At 37.7% G+C, this 24353-nt stretch overlaps 1 protein-coding gene across 1 annotated transcript; it reads left to right on the top strand.

Moving 5' to 3' along the window:
* Positions 1-964: 964 nt before the first annotated feature.
* On the top strand, positions 965-24101 carry SEC22B (SEC22 homolog B, vesicle trafficking protein). The gene is made up of 5 exons (XM_059375897.1): positions 965-1202; positions 9696-9805; positions 12843-13003; positions 15195-15341; positions 22153-24101. The coding sequence occupies exons 1-5, from the start codon at positions 1128-1130 to the stop codon at positions 22305-22307; spliced, it is 648 nt and encodes a 215-aa protein (XP_059231880.1). The 5' UTR covers positions 965-1127; the 3' UTR covers positions 22308-24101.
* Positions 24102-24353: the final 252 nt, after the last annotated feature.

The raw sequence follows: 24353 nt of genomic DNA, 5'->3' as shown, positions 1-24353 counted from the left end.
GGAACCTAATATTAAACAATCTTACTGGGTTGTTTGGTTAAGTAACTGGTATCTATAAAGCACTTTCTATTTCCATTAATGTGAATGCCAACCACAAATGCTTAATAAAAAGTAGTTACTGATGTGAGTAATAATAAATATAACACTCGTATGACTTTTTTAATTTACAAAATTCGTTCACCTACATTTTCTCACCTAAGGTTCACAAAAATCCTGAGAGGTGGATAATATCCCCATTTTAGAGATAGGTACACCAAAGAAAAGAGAGTTGGTAAAGCTTCCTCAAGTAGGATTATGTAGAGGTCTTTCCAATAGGAAGTGAATGCCCAGTCCCTGGAAGTTCTAGCAAAGCTACCCTGCTTGCTACCTATTGTAAGAAATGTAGCAGAGATCCCAGCTTTTGGAAGGAAGGGTGCCTGATTTGGTGATTTCTGAGATTGCATACTTGGTCATTTTTTCACACATACTATATATATATCTATATGTATATATATATATATATATATATATATATATATTATTGGAAACTGTTCAATGATCTGGGGATACAACATAAACAAACAAGCAAAAACCAACCAAACAAAAAAACTTCAAGCAGACAAAAACCCCTGCCTAGAACTATACGCATATAGAAGTATGTGTAAAATAGATAATATATAAAATACAAAAATATGAAAATATATAACTTGATTTTCGTTTTTTGCACATACTCTCCATCTATGTACCCATTAAATCCCACCACCTCTCCGCGCCCTCTCCCCACCCTAAAAGTATTGGGAACTAGACTATTCTGTTTTCAGTTTGTATGCCACACCCCTCAGGGGTCAAGGTTTATTGGAAGCTCCCAGTCCAGAGAAGCGGGCGGGGCCTTGGAAGTTTCCGAAGGTGGAAGGAGAGACCGCGGAACTAGTGTTCCGGCAGTTATGGTTCTCGGTGGGAAGCCAATTCTGAGGACCGGTAGTGGAAGGCTCCCAAGCTAGTTTCCGGCCACCTCAGCGGGAAGCGCAGACGCAGGCGGCTGGGTCTTCGGCTAGTGAGCTAGAGGTATAACTGTTGTCGCGACAGAGGAAGTCAGGAGAACGTCTCCGGCCACCCCGGCCAGTGTTGGGTCCCTGTAGCCTGTGAAGATGGTGTTGCTTACGATGATCGCCCGTGTGGCGGACGGACTCCCGCTGGCCGCTTCGATGCAGGAGGACGAACAGGTGAGCTCCGAGATCCCCGCGACCCCAAGTCCCTGCCGGAGCTCTTCTGTCAGTACCGGATTTCTTCTTAGAACCCGGGAGACTCTTGCACCCTCGACCCCTCTGAGTTGCTCTTTTATCCTTTGGCAGTGGAGGGACGACTTGTGAAAAGAAATCTTTCCTGACGGAGGAGGTTTATTTTTGTCTTACCTGTTTCTCTACAGAAAGACGCGCCGGTGTAGGGAAGGTTTCGGCCGATTGTGATCACCCAGTGGTAACAATCACTGTGGGTAACTCTTAAGAGACTTTGTTAAAATTCGGGGTTTCTAATTTTCTGCTGCTGTTAAGGCTGACAGGTCCTGGGAAAAATCAGCTCCTAAGTTCTTCAAGCTCTTCTGTGGCACTTGATCCTTGACCTATCTTGATGGCATCTTTTGAAAGTGGGTGAGAGAATACTGCCACAGGTAGACACCTGTTTGAAGTTGAGTGCAGTACTTTCAAGGTTATGCCCAGTTCCCACCTCCTCCAATAAGCCTTACTAAATTTCTGCTGTTGAAATTATAACTCCTGTGTTATATTCTTGTAATGCCTTGTTCTTTTTATTTTACTATGTTCCTTTGTCTTTCAATAATTTGAATTTCCTAGGAGGCAGTAGACAGATCTTAATCATCTTTGTGTTTCTCATAGCTTTTACAACAGCAGTTTTATGCTAGCACAGGTGCTCAAAAGTGTATTGAATTGATGAAAAAAAAACAACCACCACCCCAGATATCTTGAAAAGAAGCTGCTTTGTGCCTTACAATCACAAGGGAAATTTCTTGTGTGGGACTGGTTTCTGGAACAAGGTTGGGCAGTCTCTGAAGAAGGGAGGCTGAGAATGCAAATTATGTAACTTATTTCAAGTGTACAATTGTCGTTCACTTTCTCATTCACCCTAAGTAGTTAAAAAACAAGACCAAACTTAAGCCTAAAAAAAGCGAGTTCTAGGAAAAATTATTTTGTACATATCTCTTCATAGGCTTTTCATTCATACATTGTTGGAAAAAAAAACCCATTATTAAACACATAAATTGTGTCAAGCGTTGTGATAATACAGGAGGTTAGAGGACACAGTCCCTACTTTCATGGAGTTTATAGTTAATGGGAAATCCAGAAAATTAATGCATCTCCACTACTATGGAAGAGGAAGAAGGCTCTGTGGCTGTTTTACTTACAGAAAGGTAAAGTTCAAAGGCACTTTTACCTCACTCCTTTACCTTACAGAAAAGGTATCTAGTTTGGTTTTGGTTTTGGGAGACCAGAAGTCCTCCCAAAATAAATGACTTCTAAACTGACAGTATTGTCTAGTCATAAGGAAAGCTTTTATTTGGTTATACGCCTTTTTATTTTTATTTATTTATTTATTTTAAAGATTTATTTTATTCATTTGACAGATCACAAGTAGGCAGAGCAGCAGGCGGGAGCAGGGAGTGGGGGAGCAGGAAGCAGGCTCCCTGCTGAGCAGAGAGCCTGATGTGGATTGAGCCAGAGCTCAATCCCAGGACCCTGAGATCATGATCTGAGCTGAAGGCAGAGGCTTAACCCACTGAGCCACTCAGGTACCCCATTATATACCTCTTTTAGGTTTGACTGGGAAATCTGTTTATTTTCACATGTAGGAGAATAGTGATACTGATCACAAAGTTGCAGGTCATGCTAAGTGAAATATTTTCTATTCATTGGACAAAACAAAGTCTAATCATTATAGTGTGCCCTTAATTTTCAATTGTGAAATACTTTTCTCCCAATCTGTTAAGAATTTTCAAGGACCACTCTACAGAAGGAGTGGAATTATTAAAATAAATGTAGGAATATGACTTGACAAGGGAGATAGTACGGGAAAATTCTTGTTGAAGGATATGTACATAGTTTGGGAAAGGGTTTTCCCAGGGAGAAGTCTGGTCGGTTTATTGCACTGAATTTCAGTGTGGGCAAGGAACGCAGTGAATTGAAAGGCTATTTGATATTAGTAGTTCCTTATTCTCTGCCTGGTACTTTACTGAAAAAAATAATTGAGATATTTTGTGTTTGTGTGTGTGTTTAAAGATTTTTAATATTAGTGCTTTGGGGTGCACTCACAAGTGGGGGAAGGGCCAGAGGGAGAGAATCCCAAGCCACCTCTGCATGGGGCTTGGGGCTCCATCCCACAACCCGAGGTCACTGCCCCAGCCAGAATCAAGAACTGGAATCAAGAGTCGGTCACTCATCTGATTGAGCCACCCAGGCACCCCTATTGTGTGTTTCTTAATTTAATTCCAAAATAGTTGTTGATTTATCAGGATGGGTTACTCTGTTTAATTGACAAGGAAAGAAGTTTTCCACAAAAATATTTTTGCGATGGCAGTTCCATAATTATTTCCATTAGGAATTTGGACTTTGAGGGCTCCTGGTGGCTCAGTTGGTTAAGTATCTGCTTTCGTCTCAGGTCATGGTCTTGGGGTCCTAGGGTCAAGTCCTGCATCGGGCTTCCTGATCTGTGGGGAGCCTACTTCTCCCTCTGCCTCTTCTTCTCTCTCTGTCTCTCATGAATAAATAAAATCTTTAAAAAAAAAAAAAAAAAGAAAGAAAGGTATTTGGTCTTTGGATAGTAAGAGTCTTTCCTAAACTTTTAATATCTATAAAAATATGAATCCTAGATTCTTTTTTATTATGATAATAGTATACAGAACATTTATAGAATACCTACTAAGTGCCAAGCATTGTGCTAAAGCCTGTCAGGGATATGGCATTCACATCAGTCTTCATTCATTCAGTCTTCATACCAATCATATTAGGATAGTTAGTATGTTTATTATTCCCATTTATAGATAGGAATCTCCCAACTTAGAGATGAGAGGTTTTTTTTTTGTAGGAGTCAGGTAGCTAATAAATAGCATGATGGTATTTTTCATCAGTTTCTTAATGTCTGCATTGTTGATATTTCATATCAGATGATTCTTTGTTGTGGGAAACGGTCTTCTGCATTGTAGGAGGTCTCCTAATACCCCTGGCCTCTACATCTTCAATGGCATTAGCACTACCATCACCACCACCTTCCCGTTGTATAATACTCTCAGACATAGCCAGGTGCAGTTGGCAGAATCACCCATGGTTAAGAACCCCTGATTTTTCATCAGTAACTGTCTGACTCTGGTGTAGAGCCTTAGTGCATAACTGGTACACTTTACTGCCTTGTTCTGAAAACAAACAGACAAGCAAACAAAAAACATTTTAAATCATATATTTACTTCTTAGGAGTCCAGAAACAACTTTTTAAGAAATGGATATTTCAGCCAAATAGTTTTATAGTTACGTACCTTAATTTTGTTCAGTCCAGATAATTCAGTGCACTTTTTCAATTATTTATACTGATCATTGATATCCTGTGTTAGGTGGTTAGTAGATGCTAGTTCTATACAAACTGCCTTTCTACTGGAGTTGAACATTTATTCAATATTATTCAACAATATTATTATTGTTATTGTTATTATATATTGAATAATGTATTATTCAAAATAATACAGTAGAGATTCAAATTTAAAAAATAATTTAGGCAGAGTATCTCATGCACTGTTTCCTCTGCTTAGCTGCTTAGTCAGGTGGGGTGGTAGAGAAATGAACTTTTTAAATCTAGATTCTGATATTCTGTTTCCTTTCTTGTACCTTTCTGGTATGTTTCTCCTTTTTTGATGTTTGTTTCTTTATCTACCTTTCTGCTCTACCTCAAAACGAAGGCTGTTCCCTTTTCTTTCAATTTGCCCCAGTTCTGGAGACTTGAAGAAGGTGTTTATCAAACCAAGTATTCAGCAGGGAGCATCAAAAAAGCAGATAGTCTGTTGTACATTTAAACTGCCACACACACCCCAATTACTGAGGTTCATTAGTCATCGTACTGTAATTGCTTTTAGAGGAAAATGGTTGGTGCTTCTGGCCTTTGACCAGCTGAGTTCAATAGGAATTTAAAAATGATAAGAGCTTAGCTAAACATTCTTGTAAAGACAAAAGGTGGCATTTGATATAATTAATTGTTCACCAGACCTAGGTGATAGCAATAAGTATTATAGTTGTATGGTATATTTCTACCCTGTACCTTTTATATTATATATGGAACCAAATCTAAATATGCTATTGGATGACCTCGAATTAGTTTCAGGATTTGTCCAGACATTCACATCCAGTTCACTATTGGATCTAGCACATCTTTCCATTATACTTTATACAAGGCTCATCAAGTTGTTCTAGATGAAATGGAAAACAGAATGAGAATATCTAATCTAACTGTTTTTCGGTAGTCTAGTGACTATGGGCCCTTTGTGACTTTAATCTTAAAAGCAAACTGAGGGTCTGTCTGTACAGTAGTGAATATGTTGTTTTGTGAGATCTAGATCAGAGCTGCCACAGTTTCTTGAGCATTTCCTGTGAAGTAGACTTAATATCAAATAGTAAGATCACCCAGAAGGTGAATCTGTTATCACCAAAGCAATATTAATTGTAGAGGTGGTATTAGCATGCTTAGGAACAGGGACTCCAGAACTAGACTGTCTGGGTTCAAGTTCTTGCCCCTCCCCTTATTGGCTCCTACTCCTTGAGCAAGTTTTACTTCATATGCAGAAAATGGGCATAGTAGTTTAAATTACCTCATACATAACTGTAAAGATTATTTAAGTTAAATTATGTAAAGTGTTCAGAACAGTGTTTGGCAGAAAGTGAGGGCTGTCATTTAATTTTATTAATTTGCCTATTTCTGAAAAATCTTTTCTGGTTTCATTTTGCCTTTCTGAAAGTTCACATTGGAACTGTACATATTTGTGGGTACAAATATGCAATAAACAGGAATGGGCAAATGAATAATTCCCCATTACAAAGCTTGTCTGTGCTTATTGTAGATAATTCAGTAAATATGTATAAACAAAAGAACCAAAATGTTAATGGTGATTATTACTAAAACCTCTACTTAAATTATACCCATTTTAATGTATAATCTTAATCTTTGTGTATATGAATAAAATTAAATAATGGGTAATACTGTAAGACTTTCACCTATTTTTTTCACTTAGTTTGTAGTGAATATCTTCTCATATCATTATATATTATACAACATTTTAATGGCTGTATAGCATTCCTATATATAAAGATACCAGATGTTATTTAACCAATTTCCTATCCTATAACTGAACAGTTTTTATTTTTATATGCATCTGTAGTTATTTTTTAAGATACGGTATGTACATATATTTTCAAATACAGAATTGTTAGATAAAACAATATGCAAAATTTTATAATTTCTAATACATATCACAAAAATGACCATCAGAAAGATTGTGCCAGCATTGTGTTCTCGGCGATGGTGATGCAAATGGAACCAGTACTGTAAAATGTTGGTTGGCATGCCATCCATAATCTCTCTAATCTCAGTGTCGTGCGTTGGCAATCACTGCTTTGTTCATTGAAAGTCCCTGAAACTGTAGCTTGCTTTTGTATATAGCTTCTTGTAGTCCATATAGTTATTAGTTTCTTTTCTCTTAGGTTGCCATAGTGTTTATACTTCTTAAAAAGTCAAAGGATTTGTACCAGTCTTTGACAGTTTTTTTTTTCCCATTTATTTCTTCAACTCATTCCTTTAATGTGCTTACCTGCCTTTAGCTGTCAAAAAAGAGTTTTACTTAACCTCTGTGGTTGCGGTTGTTTTTTTTTTTTAAACATCTTTTATTTATTTATTAGATAGAGAGTACAAGCAGGGGTAGTGGAAGAGGGAGAAACAGGCTCCCCGCTGAGCAGCAGGCCCCGTGTAGGGCTTGATCCCAGGACTCCGGGATCATAACTGGACCGAAAGTTAGACGCTGAATTGACTGAGCCACCCAGGTGCCCGCGGTTGTGGCTATTTTTAAAATACCAATTTCTGGGGCACTTGTTAAGCGTCTGCCTTCAGCTCAGGTCATGATCTCAGGGTCCTGGGATCGAGCCCCCTACATTGGGCTCCCTGCTCAGGGGGAAGACTGCTTCTCTCTCTCCCTCTCTCACTTCCCCTGCTTGTGTTCCCTCTCTCGTGGTCTCTCTCTGTCAAATAAATAAAATCTTTAAAAAAAAATAAAATACCAATTTCTGAGTTTCACCTCTGCAATACTGATTTAATTGGTTTGGGATAGGGGAAGATAGGGCTTGAGTAGTTTTTGTACAACGCAGGTGATTTTAGTGTAAAGCCAAGGTTGGAAAATCATTGATCAATGGCACTTTAGTAATATTTCCAACTTTATTTGCATCCCTCTCTGTCTAATGTAGGGTCAGATCTCTTCCAAATGCCACATATATAATGGCATTGGTGAAGCAAGCAAATTGGCTAGTACCATTCAAATTTAGGAATGTGGATATTGTGCACTAGTTCAAAGCATGTGATAGTATTCACTCTCCTTTACTAGCTATGGAAAAAAAGTACATGCAATACAGGTTAATATAATAACATTAATATAGATCATAATGTTAATTATTGTTAATATGTAAATATACACATATGTACATATATATGTTAATATAGAAATATTTCTCAAGTGAAGAGTATCTTTTTTTTAAGATTTTATTTATTTATTTGACAGACAGAGATCACAGGTAGGCAGAGAGGCAAGCAGAAAGAGACGAGGAAGCAGGCCCCCTGCTGAGCAGAGAGCCTGGCGCAGGGCTCTATCCCAGGACCCTGGGATCATGACCTGAGCTGGAGGCAGAGGCTTTAACCCACTGATCCACCCAGGCGCCCCATCAAGTGAAGAGTATTATAACAAATCATTGCCATAGAGGCAGTACTAAACAAGATAAATCTACAAATAGATAACTTCTAGTGGTGTATGCCTAACTCTTCTGGTTCACTTCCTGCTTATTTACTTCCTTTCACACTGAAATTTCCAGTTCATTATTTTATTTTATTTTAGATTTTATTTATTTATTTGAGAGGGAGCGCGTATGAGAGAGCACTGGGGGGAGTCAGAGAGCATGAGTGAGGGGAGAGGCAGACTCCCTGCTAAGCAGGGAGCTGGATGCAGGCTCTATCTCAGGACCCTGGGATCATGACCTGAGCTGAAGGTAGACACTTAACGACTGACCTGCCCAGATGCCCTCATTTTAAATATAGCTTAGAACCCGCTACTTGTACGTTTGCTTATCTGCCGCTTTGATAATTTTATCATTGCTTCCTTGTTTTTATTCTTAACTGAGTGGTTCACTCTCTAGAATTTCTGGGTTTCACTTTGTATTTTCTAAAAGTTAGACCTCAGATCCAATCCACAGATCTTTTGAGGAAGAACCTCAAATAAATGCTTTTTTAAGGTACACATTTAGTTATGAAACATCTCTCAAGGAGATACTGTGTTCTAGTGTTCAAAATAAATAATCTAAAATAAAATAATTCCTTTCTATCAAATGGCAAAAGTCCCCCCCCCCCCCCCCCCCATGCTGTATGTGGATGCATAAATAATGTATATTTGTTTTCCATTTCCTTTTTTCCTGTTCGGAACTAATTGGTTAGTGAAGTATGATGTTCTCCTTTTGAGATGACACTACTATTTTCCTCATTAGGCTCTTTTCCTTTTTTAAAAAATTATTAAACTATTTAAAAATTGTTCAAGAAAATACTGCCTGTAATTCTATCATCTGAATATTGTTACTTTCATTTTGTATGCATATGTCCCTTGCTATCCAAACTCAGAAACCAAATAGATTTATTCAGTAAAGAATATTTGACTTTTCAGTCTCGGTCCTTACTCTTGCTCATTTTTACCCAGTTGCATTATAGTGTTTCTAGTAATTAGCAGTTACGGGTGCATACATTTAGTTTTACTTAAATGTTCAATACTGTAACACTTTGTGGAAGATTTTGCTTGATATTCCAAGTAAAAATGAGATTCATTGGTCTGTTTTTCCTAGGACTTTCCCAGGTATAGAAAATGTCGTCCAGTTATGTGCCAGTAAGTGTGCAAATGAAATGAGTTAGGAGGAGACCACTGACCTAAGTGGAAAAAACACTTGATTGAAAGTTAAGAGTGCCTTAAAGACAGTCGAGAAGTACAGTTTGCTTCTTGGCAAATAGTGTGATTTTCTTGAACAACTAGGGGTTTGGTCTTCCTTTTTGCTCTAACATTCGGCCATTTTTCTTTTGTTAAAAATGAATCTTACTAACCTTTAGTTAAATAAAGATCTTATTTACATAGAGTCCTCATAGTATGATGCTGCTGACTAATTGTTTTGGCGTTTTTTTTTTTTTTTTTTGAGATTTTATTTATTTATTTGACAGACAGCAATCACAAGTAGGAAGAGAGGCAGGCAGAGAGACAGAGAGAGGAAGAAGCAGGCTTCCTGCTAAGCAGAGAGCCTGATGCGGGGCTCGATTCCCGGACCTGGGATCATGATCTGAGCTGAAGGCAGAGGTTTAACCCACTGAACCACCCAGGCGCCCCTGTTTTGGCGTTTTTTGTGTGTGGAAAATTCTTAAATGAAGGTGTTTTCTTTCAGTCTGGCCGGGATCTTCAACAGTACCAGAGTCAGGCTAAGCAACTCTTTCGCAAGTTGAATGAACAGTCCCCTACTAGATGTACTTTGGAAGCCGGTGCCATGACTTTCCAGTGAGTATAATCCCATTTCTTTGTGATCATTTAAGTATGAGATACAGTAGATATAAGTACACCTGATAAGAATGGTAATAATTATTTAAAAGTAAAGAAAATTTTAAAAATACTTTCTCTTCATGGAAGCAACTTCCCTGGCTCCAGTTCTGCAAGACAGAGATCTTGGTTTGTTTATTAAATTTGATTACAATAAATGAACTGTTATCCTGTGTTTAATGAGTGCGGTACCCATCGTGTAATAAAAGATAATTTTTTGCTTTAGGAGCTTCTTAAAGCCAACATTTACTAACAACACAACCTTGAAAAGTCACATACTTCTCTAGGCTCCGTTACCTCTATAAAAATAGGGAACATGGTCCTAGTTTTGTGAGGGTAATTTAAGAGCATCTCAGTCGATGGTTATATAGGCAGTGCATATAGCCAAAAGGGGGATCAAAAGGACTTTATTGAATTTCAAATTATCTACAAATAATTGGTATTAAATGTTTAATACATGTCAAGTTTAAGGGTGATAAAACAGGAAAGATTTTTTAAAAAGAGGGCAAGAAGATTAAAGGAAAATAAAATAGGATTAGCTAAGTAATCCTTGCTATTTTAGGAACTCAGAAGCTAAGATAATAGAGACCTGGGAGGGACCTGCTGTTTAACTTGAAAGGGAAAATAAAAGATCTCCACCCATTAGAAAAAAACAAGTATACAAAACCAAAATGAAAACAAACCCTGGTTTATTGGTTAAGAAAGTAGTAGATATTAAGTTTTGTGGGTTTTTTTTTTGTTTTGTTTACATTTTATGTATTTATTTTTTGGTGGGCAGCAAAGCCAGGTTTATTGAATGAAGGTAAAGTTCATTGAATGTTAGCGTACAAAGCTCCCAAAGAGGCTGGGGACTCCAAAGGTTTGCCTGGATGTTAAGTTTTATAAGCTATTAATTTGTGTAGTATATGAGATACTTTCCACAAATCCAGTTTTCAACATCAAAAAAATAAATATAGGGGCCTAATTATATATAGCATTTTTTTAAATATATATAGCATTTTTATCTCTACCATGGGTTAAGAACATTTTCTTCTATATGGTTCCTTTAGTAACTTTATAATCTCTTCTCATCCATAATTTCCATCTAAGAGCTATTTATTAAAGATTATCCTTTGACAGACCACATGTTAAGTTCTGCCTTTGATGTCCATAGCTTTTATGAGCTTATCTTATTAGCAGAGAGAAACATATGTGCAGACAACTAAACTATGATACCGTAGGGCAAGAAGTGCTGTAATTCAGTTATAAATGAAATGCTTTTGAACTAGAAAGAAATTCCCATTTGTAGGGAGTAAGTTTTGAGGAAAGGGGATAGAAGGAGAATACAGAGAAATTTCATGGAAAAAATTATAGTAGAATCGAGCATATGAAAATGAACAAGGTTTTTCCAGGTACATAAAAGGGTATTACAATTAGAAATATATATTTATATATAAGCAGAAGTCCGTGAGGATGTAAAAGAACCCAAGTTTGGAGACGAGTCTATACCTGTTTTGGAGCCACAAGTACTATATCAAAGAGTATCATTTTATTTTGTAGGTGTTAGGGAATCCTGAGTGTTTTTAAGCAGAGTAATAGGTCATATTTACTCTTTTGGAATAAAATTGATAGTTTATTTTTTTAAAGATTTTATTTATTTATTTGACAGAGAAAGATACAGTGAAAGAACATAACGGGGAATGGGAGAGAGAGAAGCAGATTCCCCTGCTGAGCAGGGAGCCCTATGCAGGGCTTGATCCCAGGATCCTGGGATCATGATCCAAATCGAAGGCACACTCTTCTTAACGACTGAGTCACCCACGCGCCCCAGGAATAAAACTGGTAGTTTAGAAGATGGTCTAGATTGAAGGCAAGGAGAGCAGTCGATTTGGATGCCCAAGCAAGAGAGAGAACAGCAGCAGCAGCAGCAGCATCATCATTATTTTAAGGGGCCTGAGAGATTATATGATATACTGTAAACTGCTCTGTGGAGTCCCAGGATGCATTAGGAGCCACATAGTAAGATTAGGGATAGGGGTATATATAATACTTTATGCCCTTATACTCCTACTTAAACTAATGACCTTCTGATTTTATTTAATGTACTTGGTCCTCTGAATATAATTATTGCTGAAATAAAGAGTACCATGGCTGGAAAGACATTTGAAATCACTGAGTGACCTAACCTCTTCCAAGAGATCTCCAGACATGTAGTCATATAGACATATAGCTCCTTCCAGAGTGCCAGGGAGCTAAGAGGAAGTCACTTCTGTTACTGAGTAGTTTCTGATACTGGATAGTTTATACAGAGTTCTATCCTGGGAATTAGGGAATATTGTTTGTCGTAAGGTCATTATCTGTATCCAGTAAACACCGTGGCATTAACGTCCAACCTTTTTTTTTTTTTAAGATTTATTTATTTATTTATTTATTTGACAGATCACAAGTAGGCAGAGAGGCAGGCAGAGAGAGAGAGGAGGAAGCAGGCTCCCCACTGAGCAGAGAGCTCGATGTGGGGCTCCATCCCAGGACCCTGGGATCATGACCTGAGCCAAAGGCAGAGGCTTTAACCCACTGAGCCACCCAGGTGCCCCTAACTTCCAACTTCTAAGCATCCACCAAAATTTCCAGTCCATTGTTCTTAAAACTGGAAGGAGTTTAAATATGTGTATACTCCTTTTTATTCATAATCAAAAGGTAGATGGAGTCACAACTCTTGAGTTTTTAAGAAAAAGTCTTAGCTATTAAAATATTTTTGCTGAATTATATAATAATAAACGTATTTAAATATTCCGTTTTGGAATATGATTCTAGTATTAAGATGATGTTTGATATTTGATTCCAAGGATTTGTGGTTTGAAATTGACTTTCTGATTTAGCTAGCCTCAAAGGGCTTAGGCTAGAATATTTTCAAATGTTTGTAAGGCACTGAGAGTCTGCTTCAAGTTGTTGGATGTATTGTTATTCTATAGACAACTTTTTCTTGTTGTTTGTTTTTTTGTATTTTTTGTCTCTCCAGCTACATTATTGAGCAGGGAGTTTGTTATTTGGTTTTGTGTGAAGCTGCCTTCCCTAAGAAATTGGCTTTTGCCTACCTAGAAGATTTGCACTCAGAGTTTGATGAACAGCATGGGAAGAAGGTGCCCACTGTGTCTAGGCCCTATTCCTTTATTGAGTTTGGTAAGTTTTTTGCTCTTCATCTCTCTATCAAGAGAGCAAACAATATGGAGAAGCTGTTTGTTACATTGACAATAATTCTGATGCATTTTTTTCTGATGTTTACTTACTGAAGGTTTGAATTCTGTCTTTTATATTCCATTTCTTTTTGTCCTTTTGAATGAATGAGACTTCTTCTCAGTAGTTTTCTCTGGTCTTTTGATCTTTTTCTTAGAACTTGTTGCCCTTTGCCCTTTTTTGTGATTTGGTTTGATTCATCATCAGAACTGTGTCCAAAGATCTACTGACTGGTATATAGTAGCTGAGTTCTCCCTGCCCCCAGTAAGGCTCATTTCCTGGAAATCAAAACTTGGAAATCAGAAAGAAGATGGTTCTTTCAGATCCTCTAGTTAAAAAGAAAAAAAATAGCTGGAAAAGGTATGGTGCTGGGGAGAGATAACATTTATTACATGCAGAAATAGTGAGTGTGGATGTCCATGTAAAATAATTACAGAAAGATTCATCACCAGTTAAATATCTGATGGCAATAAATGAAAGGAAATGTCTTGAGTACCCTACGTAGTAGAAGTGAGAATAAGTATGATTAGACTAAATTATTGCTATTTTTAGTTAAAACAGAAATTGGTTTTACTGTTTCCAAATTTCTGGAGTGTTATTAATTTGCTAGATAAATGGTTATCTTACTTTTGGAAATAAAGAAAATTTAGCAAAACATTCCGGTGGTTCATAACTACAAACTCTCCAAGTGCTAATTTTTATAATGTCTGGTTTTTCAAATTTTGTTTTGAAGATAGGGTCCAGTAAACCCAAGGAAAAAAATAAGAATAATGTATCAAGGTCACATAGGAAATAGTTGGTACACTCAAATTAGCTTAAAGGATTGAATACAAAGATGAATGGGTTATAGGCAAACCACAAAGTACAGTAACCTGAGATCAGTAATACAGTAATTATTTTTATCCCTAGGCCTGAAGGGATAAGAGAAAGGAACAGTTTTTGGAACTTCGAAGGAAAAAATTTATAGAGAAGGCCAACTTGAGAGGAGCAATAACATCTGGTTGGAGGGATACTGCCAGGGTGACTTCTCAGGGAGAGGTTGGGAATAAACACCCTAATGTCACTATCTGCTCTCATGCCTCACCCTTGGGATTCCCCCATTGGCTGAACCTAACCAGAAGTACCAGGCCAAGGAGCCCACGATGTGGTCTGTGCAGGTCAGCTTTCTGAGGCAAAAGCATGGTGCAGAAAGGTGGAAAGGTCTAAGGAGGCAAATGAGAGGTATCCAGCTCATGTAACTTATGATTTTTGCCCAAAGTTGAAAATAAAGTCTTTAATAATAAGTTTTTCTTTTTACAGGTTTGAGAAATACAGACATAGGCTAGCCATGAATAAGATTGCAATTTTGTAGTGGGATTTTTGCTTTACCTGAAGTTTAAGAACAGAGTAAAATTAGAAATGTATGTTAAAGAAAATACTGGAGAAGAATAAATGAAACAAGATGGGATTGGGAGGGAGACAAACCATAAGTGACTCTTAATCTCACAAAACAAACTGAGGGTTGCTGGGGGGAGGGAGGTTGGGAGAAGGGGGTGGGATTATGGACATTGGGGAGGGTATGTGCTTTGGTGAATGCTGTGAAGTGTGTAAACCTGGTGATTCACAGGCCTGTACCCTTGGGAATAAAAATATATGTTTATAAAAAATAAAAAATTTAAAAAGTTTTAATAGTGCTAAGGTTGGGGAAAAAAAAAAGAAAATATTTTAAGACAGTGTTTTTCTCCCTTTTGATGATAGAATAACCCTTGCCATATTAACCTATAGTGATGCTAGATTATTGCCAGGATCCTTTTCAGGGAATGTGAAGAATTAAGTAGTGAAACCCTAAGGATCCTTGGACCATGTTTTGAAAATCTCTGCTTTCAGGAAAGGCTTACTGCAGTGGGTCTTAATTTCTCTAAGATCTTGAGAGCAGATACTTCTCATTTAAAGGTGTACTGAGGACAGACATTTCTCTTGATTGGTAATCTATCCGCATTTTATAAATGAAGAAATCAAAACTCAGATTCTGATGCTCACTCAAAAGCTTGCTTAGCCATGGACAATTGCAGATCCAGGACTAAACTCAAAACTTCCTATTCCCTACAGTACTTTGATGAACAAAGTTGTTCATGGTCACTTCTCTTCATTATTCTAGACACCTACATTCAGAAAACCAAGAAGCTCTACATTGACAGCCGTGCTCGGAGAAACCTAGGCTCTATCAACACTGAATTGCAAGATGTGCAGAGGATCATGGTGGCCAATATTGAAGAAGTGTTACAACGGGGAGAAGCACTCTCAGGTATGTAAAGCATTAAGAGTCCTCCTATAGACAAGGATAGCTTATTTTGGGATACTTTTTTTTGCTGTCAGATTCTGTCTAGCACTATTAAGAAATCACCTCTTAGAGACAGATTACAGTATAAGACTTCCAATATAATATTTTTCCCTAATATGATTAGTTTTTATTGAGTTGGAACATTGTGATGGTCTCATTCCATATCAGAAGCAATCACTGCTTCCAATATATTTACAACATTGAATATTTACAGAAATACATAAGGGAAATAAAAGAAGAATGAGAGGAAATTGTCAAAGATTTATTGCCGTGGTTTTCTGGCTAGCCACTTTGGGAGACTTTGTTGCTGTCAGATCAAATGTCATAAAAGGCCATGCATGCATTCCTCTGCTGAAAAACTTAACATTTGTGACTACAAGATAAGATCTAGTCTCTAGTCTCGTTTCTTTTCTTTTTTTTACATTTTTATTTATTTATTTTTAATTTCGGTGTTCCAGAATTCATTGTTTATGCACCACATCCAGTGCTCCATGCAGTATGTGCCCTCCCTAATACCCACTACCAGGCTCACCCAACCTCCTACCTCCCCTTCAAAACCCTCAGTTTGTTTCTCAGAGTCCACAGTCTCTCATGGTTCGTCCCCCCCTCCAGTTTTCCCCAACTCACTTCTCCTCTCCATCTCCCATGTCTTCCTTATGCTCCACAAATAAGTGAAACCATGTGATAATTGACTCTCTCTGCTTGACTTATTTCACTCAGCATAATCTCTTCCAATCCTATCTATGTCAATACAAAAGTTGGGTATTCATCCTTTCTGATGGAGGCATAATACTCCATAGTGTATATGGACCACATCTTCCTTATCCATTCATCCATTGAAGGGCATCTTGGTTCTTTCCACAGTTTGGCGACTATGGCCATTGCTGCTATGAACATTGAGGTACAGATGACCCTTCTTTTCACTACATCTGTATCTTTGGGGTAAATACCCAATAGTGCAATTGCAGGGTTATAGGGAAGCTCTATTTTTAATTTCTTAAGGAATTTCCACCCTGTTTTCCAAAGTGGCTGCACCAACTTGCATTCCCACCAACAGTGTAAGAGGTTTCCCCTTTCTCCACATCCTCCCCAGCACTTGTTGTTTACTGTCTTGTTAATTTTGTCCATTCTAACTGGTGTAAGGTGATAGCTCAATGTGGTTTTGATTTGAATCTCCCTGATGGCTAGTGATGATGAACATTTTTTCATGTGTCTGTTAGCCATTTCTGTGTCTTCTTTGGAAAAGTGTCTATTCATACCTTCTGCCCATTTTTTGACATTGATTATCTGTTTCGTGTGTGTTGAGTTTGAGTAGTTCTTTATAGATCTTGGATATCAGCCCTTTGTCCATACTGTCATTTGTGGAATATCTTCTCCCATTCCATGGGTTGCCTCTTTGTTTTGTTGACTGTTTCCTTTGCTGTGCAGAAGGTTTTGATCTTCATGAAGTCCCCAAAATTCATTTTCGCCTTTGTTTCCTTTGCCTTTGGAGACATATCTTGAAAGAAGTTGCTGTGACCAATGTCGAAGAGGTTACTGCCTATGTTCTCCAGGATTCTGATGGATTCCTGCCTCGCGTTGAGGTCTTTTATCCATTTCAAGTTTATCTTTGTATGTGGTGTAAGAGAATGTTCAAGTTTCGTTCTTCTATGCATAGCTGTCCGGTTTTCCCAACACCATTTATTGTAGAGACTGTCTTTTGTCCACTGTATATTCTTTCTGTTTTATTGAAGATTATTTGACCATAAAGTTGAGGGTCCTTATCTGGGCCCTCTACTCTGTTCCACTGGTCTATGTGTCTGTTTTTGTGCCAGTACTATCCTCTCTTGGTGATCACAGCTTTGTAGTAAAGCTTGAAATCAGGCAACATGATGCCCCCAGTTTTGTTTTTCTTTTTCAGCATTTCCTTAGCAGTTCGGGGTCTCTCCTGGTTCTATACAAATTGTAGGATTGTTTGCTCCAGCTCTTTGAAAAATGCCAATGGATCAACTTACATTTCATTTTTACTGCGTGCTTATAGTATGCAAGGCATTTTGTTCTCTGTAATGGAAGATAAGGAGATTGCAAACTTCTTTCATGCTCTCTAATTCACAAATGTTCTGCCTCAGCCCAGTCAGCTTCCTCACCATCCCAGACTTGTTCTTTTAAGATCCAGATGAGGACTATCTCTTCCAAGAAGCCTTCCCTGATTCTGATAGCCCACATCACATTAATCTTTTTTGTCCTTTAAACTCTTAAGACACTTAGCTATGTAACAGTTTTTTTAAGCACATATGGGTGTGTACACGTATATGTATACCTGTGTACTTAACTAATTTGCCTTAAAATACATGTATATTTACCTAATGTTTAAATGTTACCTCAGTATTTAATGTACTCTTTAAATGTAATATGTATGTATTTCATATCTATTTCATATACTTGATTTATTTCTTTCACAGTAATGACCACAAATCATTGCCTTAGTGAGTATTTCATGAACTCAGCCTTGTGATGTTATTCGTGGGTAGATGCGTTTTCCTTTATAATGAACTGCAGATTGTAACCTTCATGGTAGTTGTTCCAGCAAATAGCTTCACACTCTTTAAACATCAAATTTTGGATGAATGAGTCTATAAATTTTCCTCATAACAGTCTTACTGTTTCTTCCTGGGATAAGAGAGACCAGAACAGGAATTTTTCTTTATATCAAAAGTGTATATATGGTCAGTTTATCAAGTGTAAAAGGATTCTCTTCTAGTGCTAGCTGATTGGAAAAGAAGACAGTTGACCTTTGAACAGCATGGGGGTCAGGAACTCTGTATAGAACTTTTGACTTCCTAAAAACTTAACTACTAATAGCCAACTGTTGACTGGAAGCCCTCCCCTTAACATAAACAGCCAGTTAACATGTTATTCTGTATGTTACACATATTATATACTATATTCTTACAAGTAAGTTAGAGAAAAGAAAATGTTGTTAAAATCGTAAGAGAAAATACATCTATAGTATTCTATTAAAAAAATTCATGTATGGGGCACCTGGGTGGCTCAGTGGGTTAAAGCCTCTGCCTTCATCTCAGGTCATGATCTCAGGGTCCTGGGATCGAGCCCGGCATCAGACTCTCTGCTCAGCAGGGAGCCTGCTTCCCTCTCTCTCTTTCAGCCTGCCTCTCTACCTCCTTGTGATCTGTCTGTCAAATAAATAAATGAAATCTTAAAAAAAAAGATTTAAAAAAATTCATGTATGGAAGTTGAGAGGCAATGTGGGGGTTTAGAGGGTAGGAAAGGAATAAATGAAACAAGATGGGATCAGGAGGGAGACAATAAGACAATAAGAGACTCTTACTCTCACAAAAACAAACTGAGGGTTGCTGGAGGTAGGGGGGATAGGGAGAGCGTGTTTGGGTTATAGACATTGGGGAAGGTATGTGCTTTGGTGAGTGCTGTGAAGTGTGTAAACCTGGTGATTCACAGACCTGTACCCCTAGGGCTAATAATACATTATATGTTAATAAAAAAATTATTTTAAAAAATTCATGTATAAGTGGAATGTGCACAGTTCAAACCCATGTTGTTTAAGGGTTACCTGTACGTTTCTAATATTAATAACTTCATCTGATTGGGAGGATAAGAAACATTGTCATTGTCACAAAGTAATTTATAGGTAGCATAAGGGAAGAGACATCACTTGAACCCTTTGTGTTAGGCAATATGGTAGGGGGACTTTATTATTTTATTTATTTATTTTTATTTTTTAAAAGGTTTTATTTATTTATTTGTCAGGAACAGAGAACACAAGCAGGGGCAGAGGCAGGCACAGGGAGAAGCAAACTCCCTGCTGAGCAAGGAATGAGACATGGGACTCAATCCCAGGACCCTGGGGTCATGACCTGAGGTGAAAGCAAATGCTTGACTGAGCCACCTAGGCATCTCATGGGACTATATCTTTTTAAAGATTTTCTTTATTTATTTGAAAGAGAAAGAGAGTGAAAGTGTGAACTGCGGGAGGGATAGATGGAGAGAGAGAGAGAGAATCTCAAGCAGATTTTACATTGAGCACGGAGCCTGACATGGGGCATATCCCATGACCCGGAGATTATGATCCAAGCCAAAATCAAGGAGTCAGATGCTTGACTGAGCCATCCAGGCACCCCAGGGGGACTTTACATATATCTTACTCATGCTTTAAAGTAATCTCTTGTGAATTGGGTGGAATCAAACCAGTTTTACAGATAAAGAAGCAGACTCAGAAAAGTTAGGTATCTTGCTTTTAGTCACACTGCTAGTGCCTGACAAAATTCATTGGCCTCTGCAGATCCTTGTCCATCTTCAGTGTGTGATAGTTTTAAATGGATATATAAACAACAAGAGCTGTTAAATGTAGCAGAAAGTAGATGATGTGAAGTGAACAGGGAAGACTTCTTGAATTTTGATAGACCAGGAAGAAGTGAAGAGTGGTATTTTAAGAGGGAGGAATAAAAAGCATATCTGAACAGAGCATATCTGAAGGATAGTGAAAGGATTAGCCTACCTCAAAAAATGTTTTCTTCCTCTTTAACTTCTTCATAATAAGAATCCATCTTTTATGTCTTCTTTCTCTAATTTTTTAAAAGATTTACTTGTTTATTTGAGAGAGGGAGAGAGAGGGCATGTGATGGAGAGGGGCAGAGGGAGAGGGAAGAGAGGGAGAGGGAAGAGAGTCCCCAGTGGACTTTGTATTGAGTGCAGACCCCACTGGGGGGCTTGACCCCAGGACCATGAGATCACGACCTGAGCTGAGACCAAGAATTAGTTGCCCAACCATCTGCACCACCCAAGTGCTCCTCTAATTTTTTTTTAAAAGATTTATTTATTTATTTTAGAGAGGGAGAGAGAGAGAGTGATCAGGGATGAGGGGGAGAGGGAGTCTTTTGGGGGATGGAGGGCAGCAAAGCAAGGTTTATTGAGCAAGAGTGAAGTGATAGTACAAGGCTCCCAAGGAGGGAGGGGACCTAAATGGGTTGCCCAGAGAGAGAGGGTCTTAAGCAGACTCCCTGCTGACCACGGAGCTCAACATGGGGCTTAATGTCATGATCCGAGATCACAAACTGAGTCGAATCAAAAGTTGGACGCCTAACCACCTGCACCACCCAGGCACCCCTCTTTCTAATTTTTGGTTTTAGAGCTAGCCTGCCGTGCTTTTAAGACCTAAGTAGCTCCTGTGGGTTCTTTCAGCAATATAAAATTATGCCCATTTTTACTGCCTAAAATAGCTGTTTCTTTTAAGCCGTGGGTTTTGTTTTTTCATTTAGGTCTGTCATTCTATTAGACTGTAAGTTCCCCAAATAGAGGGGTCGTGTATGTTGTGATCATCATTGTATCTTTCAGCACTTTCCTTGGTGCCTGTAACAAATATTTGCTCAGTGACTTCTCCCATCGGTGGCTTTGTCTTCACAATATCATGTATTCTAAATGTTCCTGTGTAAAGGAATTCTCCCAACTATTGTTTATTTCATATGACTTAATATTGTTCTGCTGATTGCTAAATCACTGACTATTGCCAGACTCTGTTTTGGGCACTGGGGATATAGCAGTAGACATAGTAGTTAAGAACCTCTATCTAGTAGAGTGTCCATTTTAGTAGACTGGCTGGAAAGATTCCCCACAGCATTGTCATGGTTATTTCTCATCTCCTAAATTTTCTTATGTGACTGTTTTTCTTACAGGACAAATTGCTAATTTAGAAGTGGCTATCATTCTTTTATCATTAAGTAATAGCACATTTCTCAATCAACTCAGTCTCTATTAAGCAACTCCAAATATTCCAGAAGTATTCCCTAAGGAAGAACAAATTCATATTGCAAAATAGTTTTTTTCCAAAAATTTAAAGAACTAAAATGATCAGAATTCATTTATATCACACTGAGAATTTGTTTGTATTATTAAAATATGTCATGTATTTTAGTCCAGTCTCGTTGCTTCTCTAAGTGCTCACGTAACAGTTATAGAAGGCAGTTACATTATACATGTCCTTTGTGAAAAACAAAACTTTGCAAAAGTTTCTAAAAAGCTTAATTTAGTAGGTATTGGTGGTTTTCCAGCAACTGTGATTATATTTTAGTTAAAAGACAACTTTTCTGTGTCTGTTGAAATATAATTTCTAGTAGCATCATAATAGTTTTTACCGTGTAGAGAATCTTGGGAATTTGGTAGCAGCCACCATTAAGATATAGCTCAATACTCAGCTTCTGATTAATTGAATTTTCTGGTCAGTTGAGTCTTATCTTACATGGATTATCATTTTTCAAGGGATGAGAGAATATGACTTAGACCATTAAAAAATGATGAAGATGTTTATCATCAACTAACACTTCTCAAAGGCTTATCATATCCAAGGATTATGTTCAGTTTACAGCTGTTCTCATGTACCTATAATCCTGTGGTACAGTTAGTGTTGTTATCCTCATTTTATAGATGATGAAACTGGGTCTTAGTAGAGACTAAGTGAATTGACCAATGTCCCATGGCGGGTGTAGCTGAGATTCGAACCAAAGACTCTAAGACCAGAGCCAGTACTCTTAACCACCTCACTGTACAATCTCAAGAATTTGAACTTAATTTAGTCTGGTAACTTTAAAATGCAGTGTAGTTTTTACAGTGCATCAGGGTCATAGGCTAACCCTTAAAATAAAAACTATGTAAGCTTCATGGTTGTTTGGTATGGTCCCATTCGTTTAAGTTATTTTTATGCTTAGTACATTAGACAGAATACTTCAGGGACTAATTACTGTTTTCCCTTTTTCCTCTTTGACAGCATTGGATTCAAAGGCTAACAATCTGTCCAGTCTGTCCAAGAAATACCGCCAGGACGCGAAGTACTTGAACATGCGTTCCACTTACGCCAAACTTGCAGCAGTCGCTGTATTTTTCATCATGTTAATAGTGTATGTGCGATTCTGGTGGCTGTGAAGTAATGAATGCAGTCACTGGCAAGGGTGAACTTAGACCCCGGCAGGTGTATGTTTTCAGGAAGCTGAGCTCGCAGAGATGTGTATTAGAATTCCAAGTGGAACTTCTGCCTCTAAAGACCTTGCAAGGAAAGACATGCCCTGAAAATGAAATGTTACACCTCATTTGATGAAGCTTACCCCTTTGTAGAAAGCCTCTTTTGGGGGCAGAGGCTTTCTCTGGGTGCTAGGCTGTATACATTAGGGAACAGTAGATTGTTTTATTTTGTTTTTTCCCTCCCAGTGTCTTTACATTTTTAAACAGCACTGAGTGGGGCATTTTCTTTCTCTAATGGAGTCATCAGTGATATCTTGCTTAGCCAACCTGTGCTAACAACAGGCTGAAATTCCTTCAGAGAAGGCAGCCCATTGGGAAGTTTTATGCCTCTATCTAATCAACATTCCTTTTGTTGGTGACATTTGTGATTTTCAGTTTTTGATGGCCTTGTAAACAAGACTCCACTATGTGAAGGTTAATTGCTGTGCTACAAAGATCTTGTCTGTTCGCCCCTATAGGAAGTTAACTTTTGTTGTTTTCCTTTTATGACATTTTGCTTATTGCACAACTGCTTTAGGGTTAAATGAATTATATTAAGATGCCTTGAAATTATATTATAGCACTCCTTGATTAAGAAGCTAAAGTGTTTTCTGTCATTTACTCCTTAAAAGACTTAAATTTAGTTTGGGACATTCTTAATTTTATCTTTCAGCATCCGGTTTATATTAATAGAAGATTAAGTACAGCATACAGATAGCCAGAGTCCCCCGACTTAATGGGAAGAAAGGCCCAGCCTGTCACTACAGTTTTGTCCTGCCCCTTCTTTCTTTCTCCACTGTAGTTTTCCCCACTCTCTTTCCCTCCTGCTGACATTTTAAAAATTTCTCTGCACCCAGTAGTTTCATGTCCATAGGCATCCTCTCAGGATATTCTCAAATTTCAAAATGGAAAATGTTTAGCCGTGTAGTTAGATTTAAATTTTTATAGAGCATCTACTCAAACTACTAAATACCTTTATCTGAGAAAGTCTCTGTGAACACCTCATACCTACTTCAGTTTATGTAAATTCTCTGAGAATGTTCTAAAGGTAGATAACTCATTTAAGTGGCTTCTATTAACAAATAAAAGTACCTGTGATTTTTCCCTTTTTTGCTCAGGGATGATGGGGATTTCCTTTTACCTTCTGAGGTAGAATTTTTTAAATGGGGAGAATAGACCTTTTAAATTATCACAAGGGTCTACAATATAACCTAGAATTTACATATACTGCAAATATTTCTTTAAGTTGTACAAGAAAATGAGCCAACTTCTTACTTCTTAACATCTTTGGAGAGAGAACTTTAACGAGTAAACAATTTTATAACTAAGGATCATCAAAGCTACTGTCTTGATTCCTGGTAGAGAAAAAAAATTCTATTACCTTAATAACAAAGCAAGGAGAAGTGGCTTATTTTGTTTCTGATAAATTTACAGAACTAGAATAACATTTTTTCTTTCCGATTTGGACCTACGTCTGCCAATTGGAGTATGTGTGCATGAAATATGAAGTTACTTTTTATAGAGAATAAGGGCTTTTAAGTCCCTACAAGGCTTGTCCCTAGAGTAATGATGTTGGTAATAAAAGCCTGAAAGTCTGAAAACCTTAGTGGAACCATAGGATTTGGTTCTTCTATAGGAGTGGAGAGTGGCAGCTCGTTGTTGAGAGTTGCATGCAGCAACCAAGTGGCCAGCAATGAAATAAATACTTCTAGAATGTTCCCTTCAGTGTGAAGTTTTGTTATATAGTTATTTTGTGTACATGAAGCTTCCTGGGTACATTTCTGCCAAACTCACTGGGTTAATTAAAAAATGAGGATGGCGGCAGAATGATGAAGAAAGGAATGAGAAAGTGGTTTAATGTTAATGATGGTAGAAAAATGAGAACAAGACTGTCATGATGTGGCTCCCACTTCTGTTCTTTATGGGAGGTAGCAGGAAGATGTGACCAGATGAAATGTGTCCGTAACCAAT

The sequence above is a fragment of the Mustela nigripes genome, chromosome 14, assembly GCF_022355385.1.
Source record: "Mustela nigripes isolate SB6536 chromosome 14, MUSNIG.SB6536, whole genome shotgun sequence".
Taxonomy (NCBI): Eukaryota; Metazoa; Chordata; class Mammalia; order Carnivora; family Mustelidae; genus Mustela; species Mustela nigripes.
The sequence above is the reverse complement of the archived record's forward strand: the minus strand, read 5'-3'. Positions and strand labels throughout refer to the sequence as shown.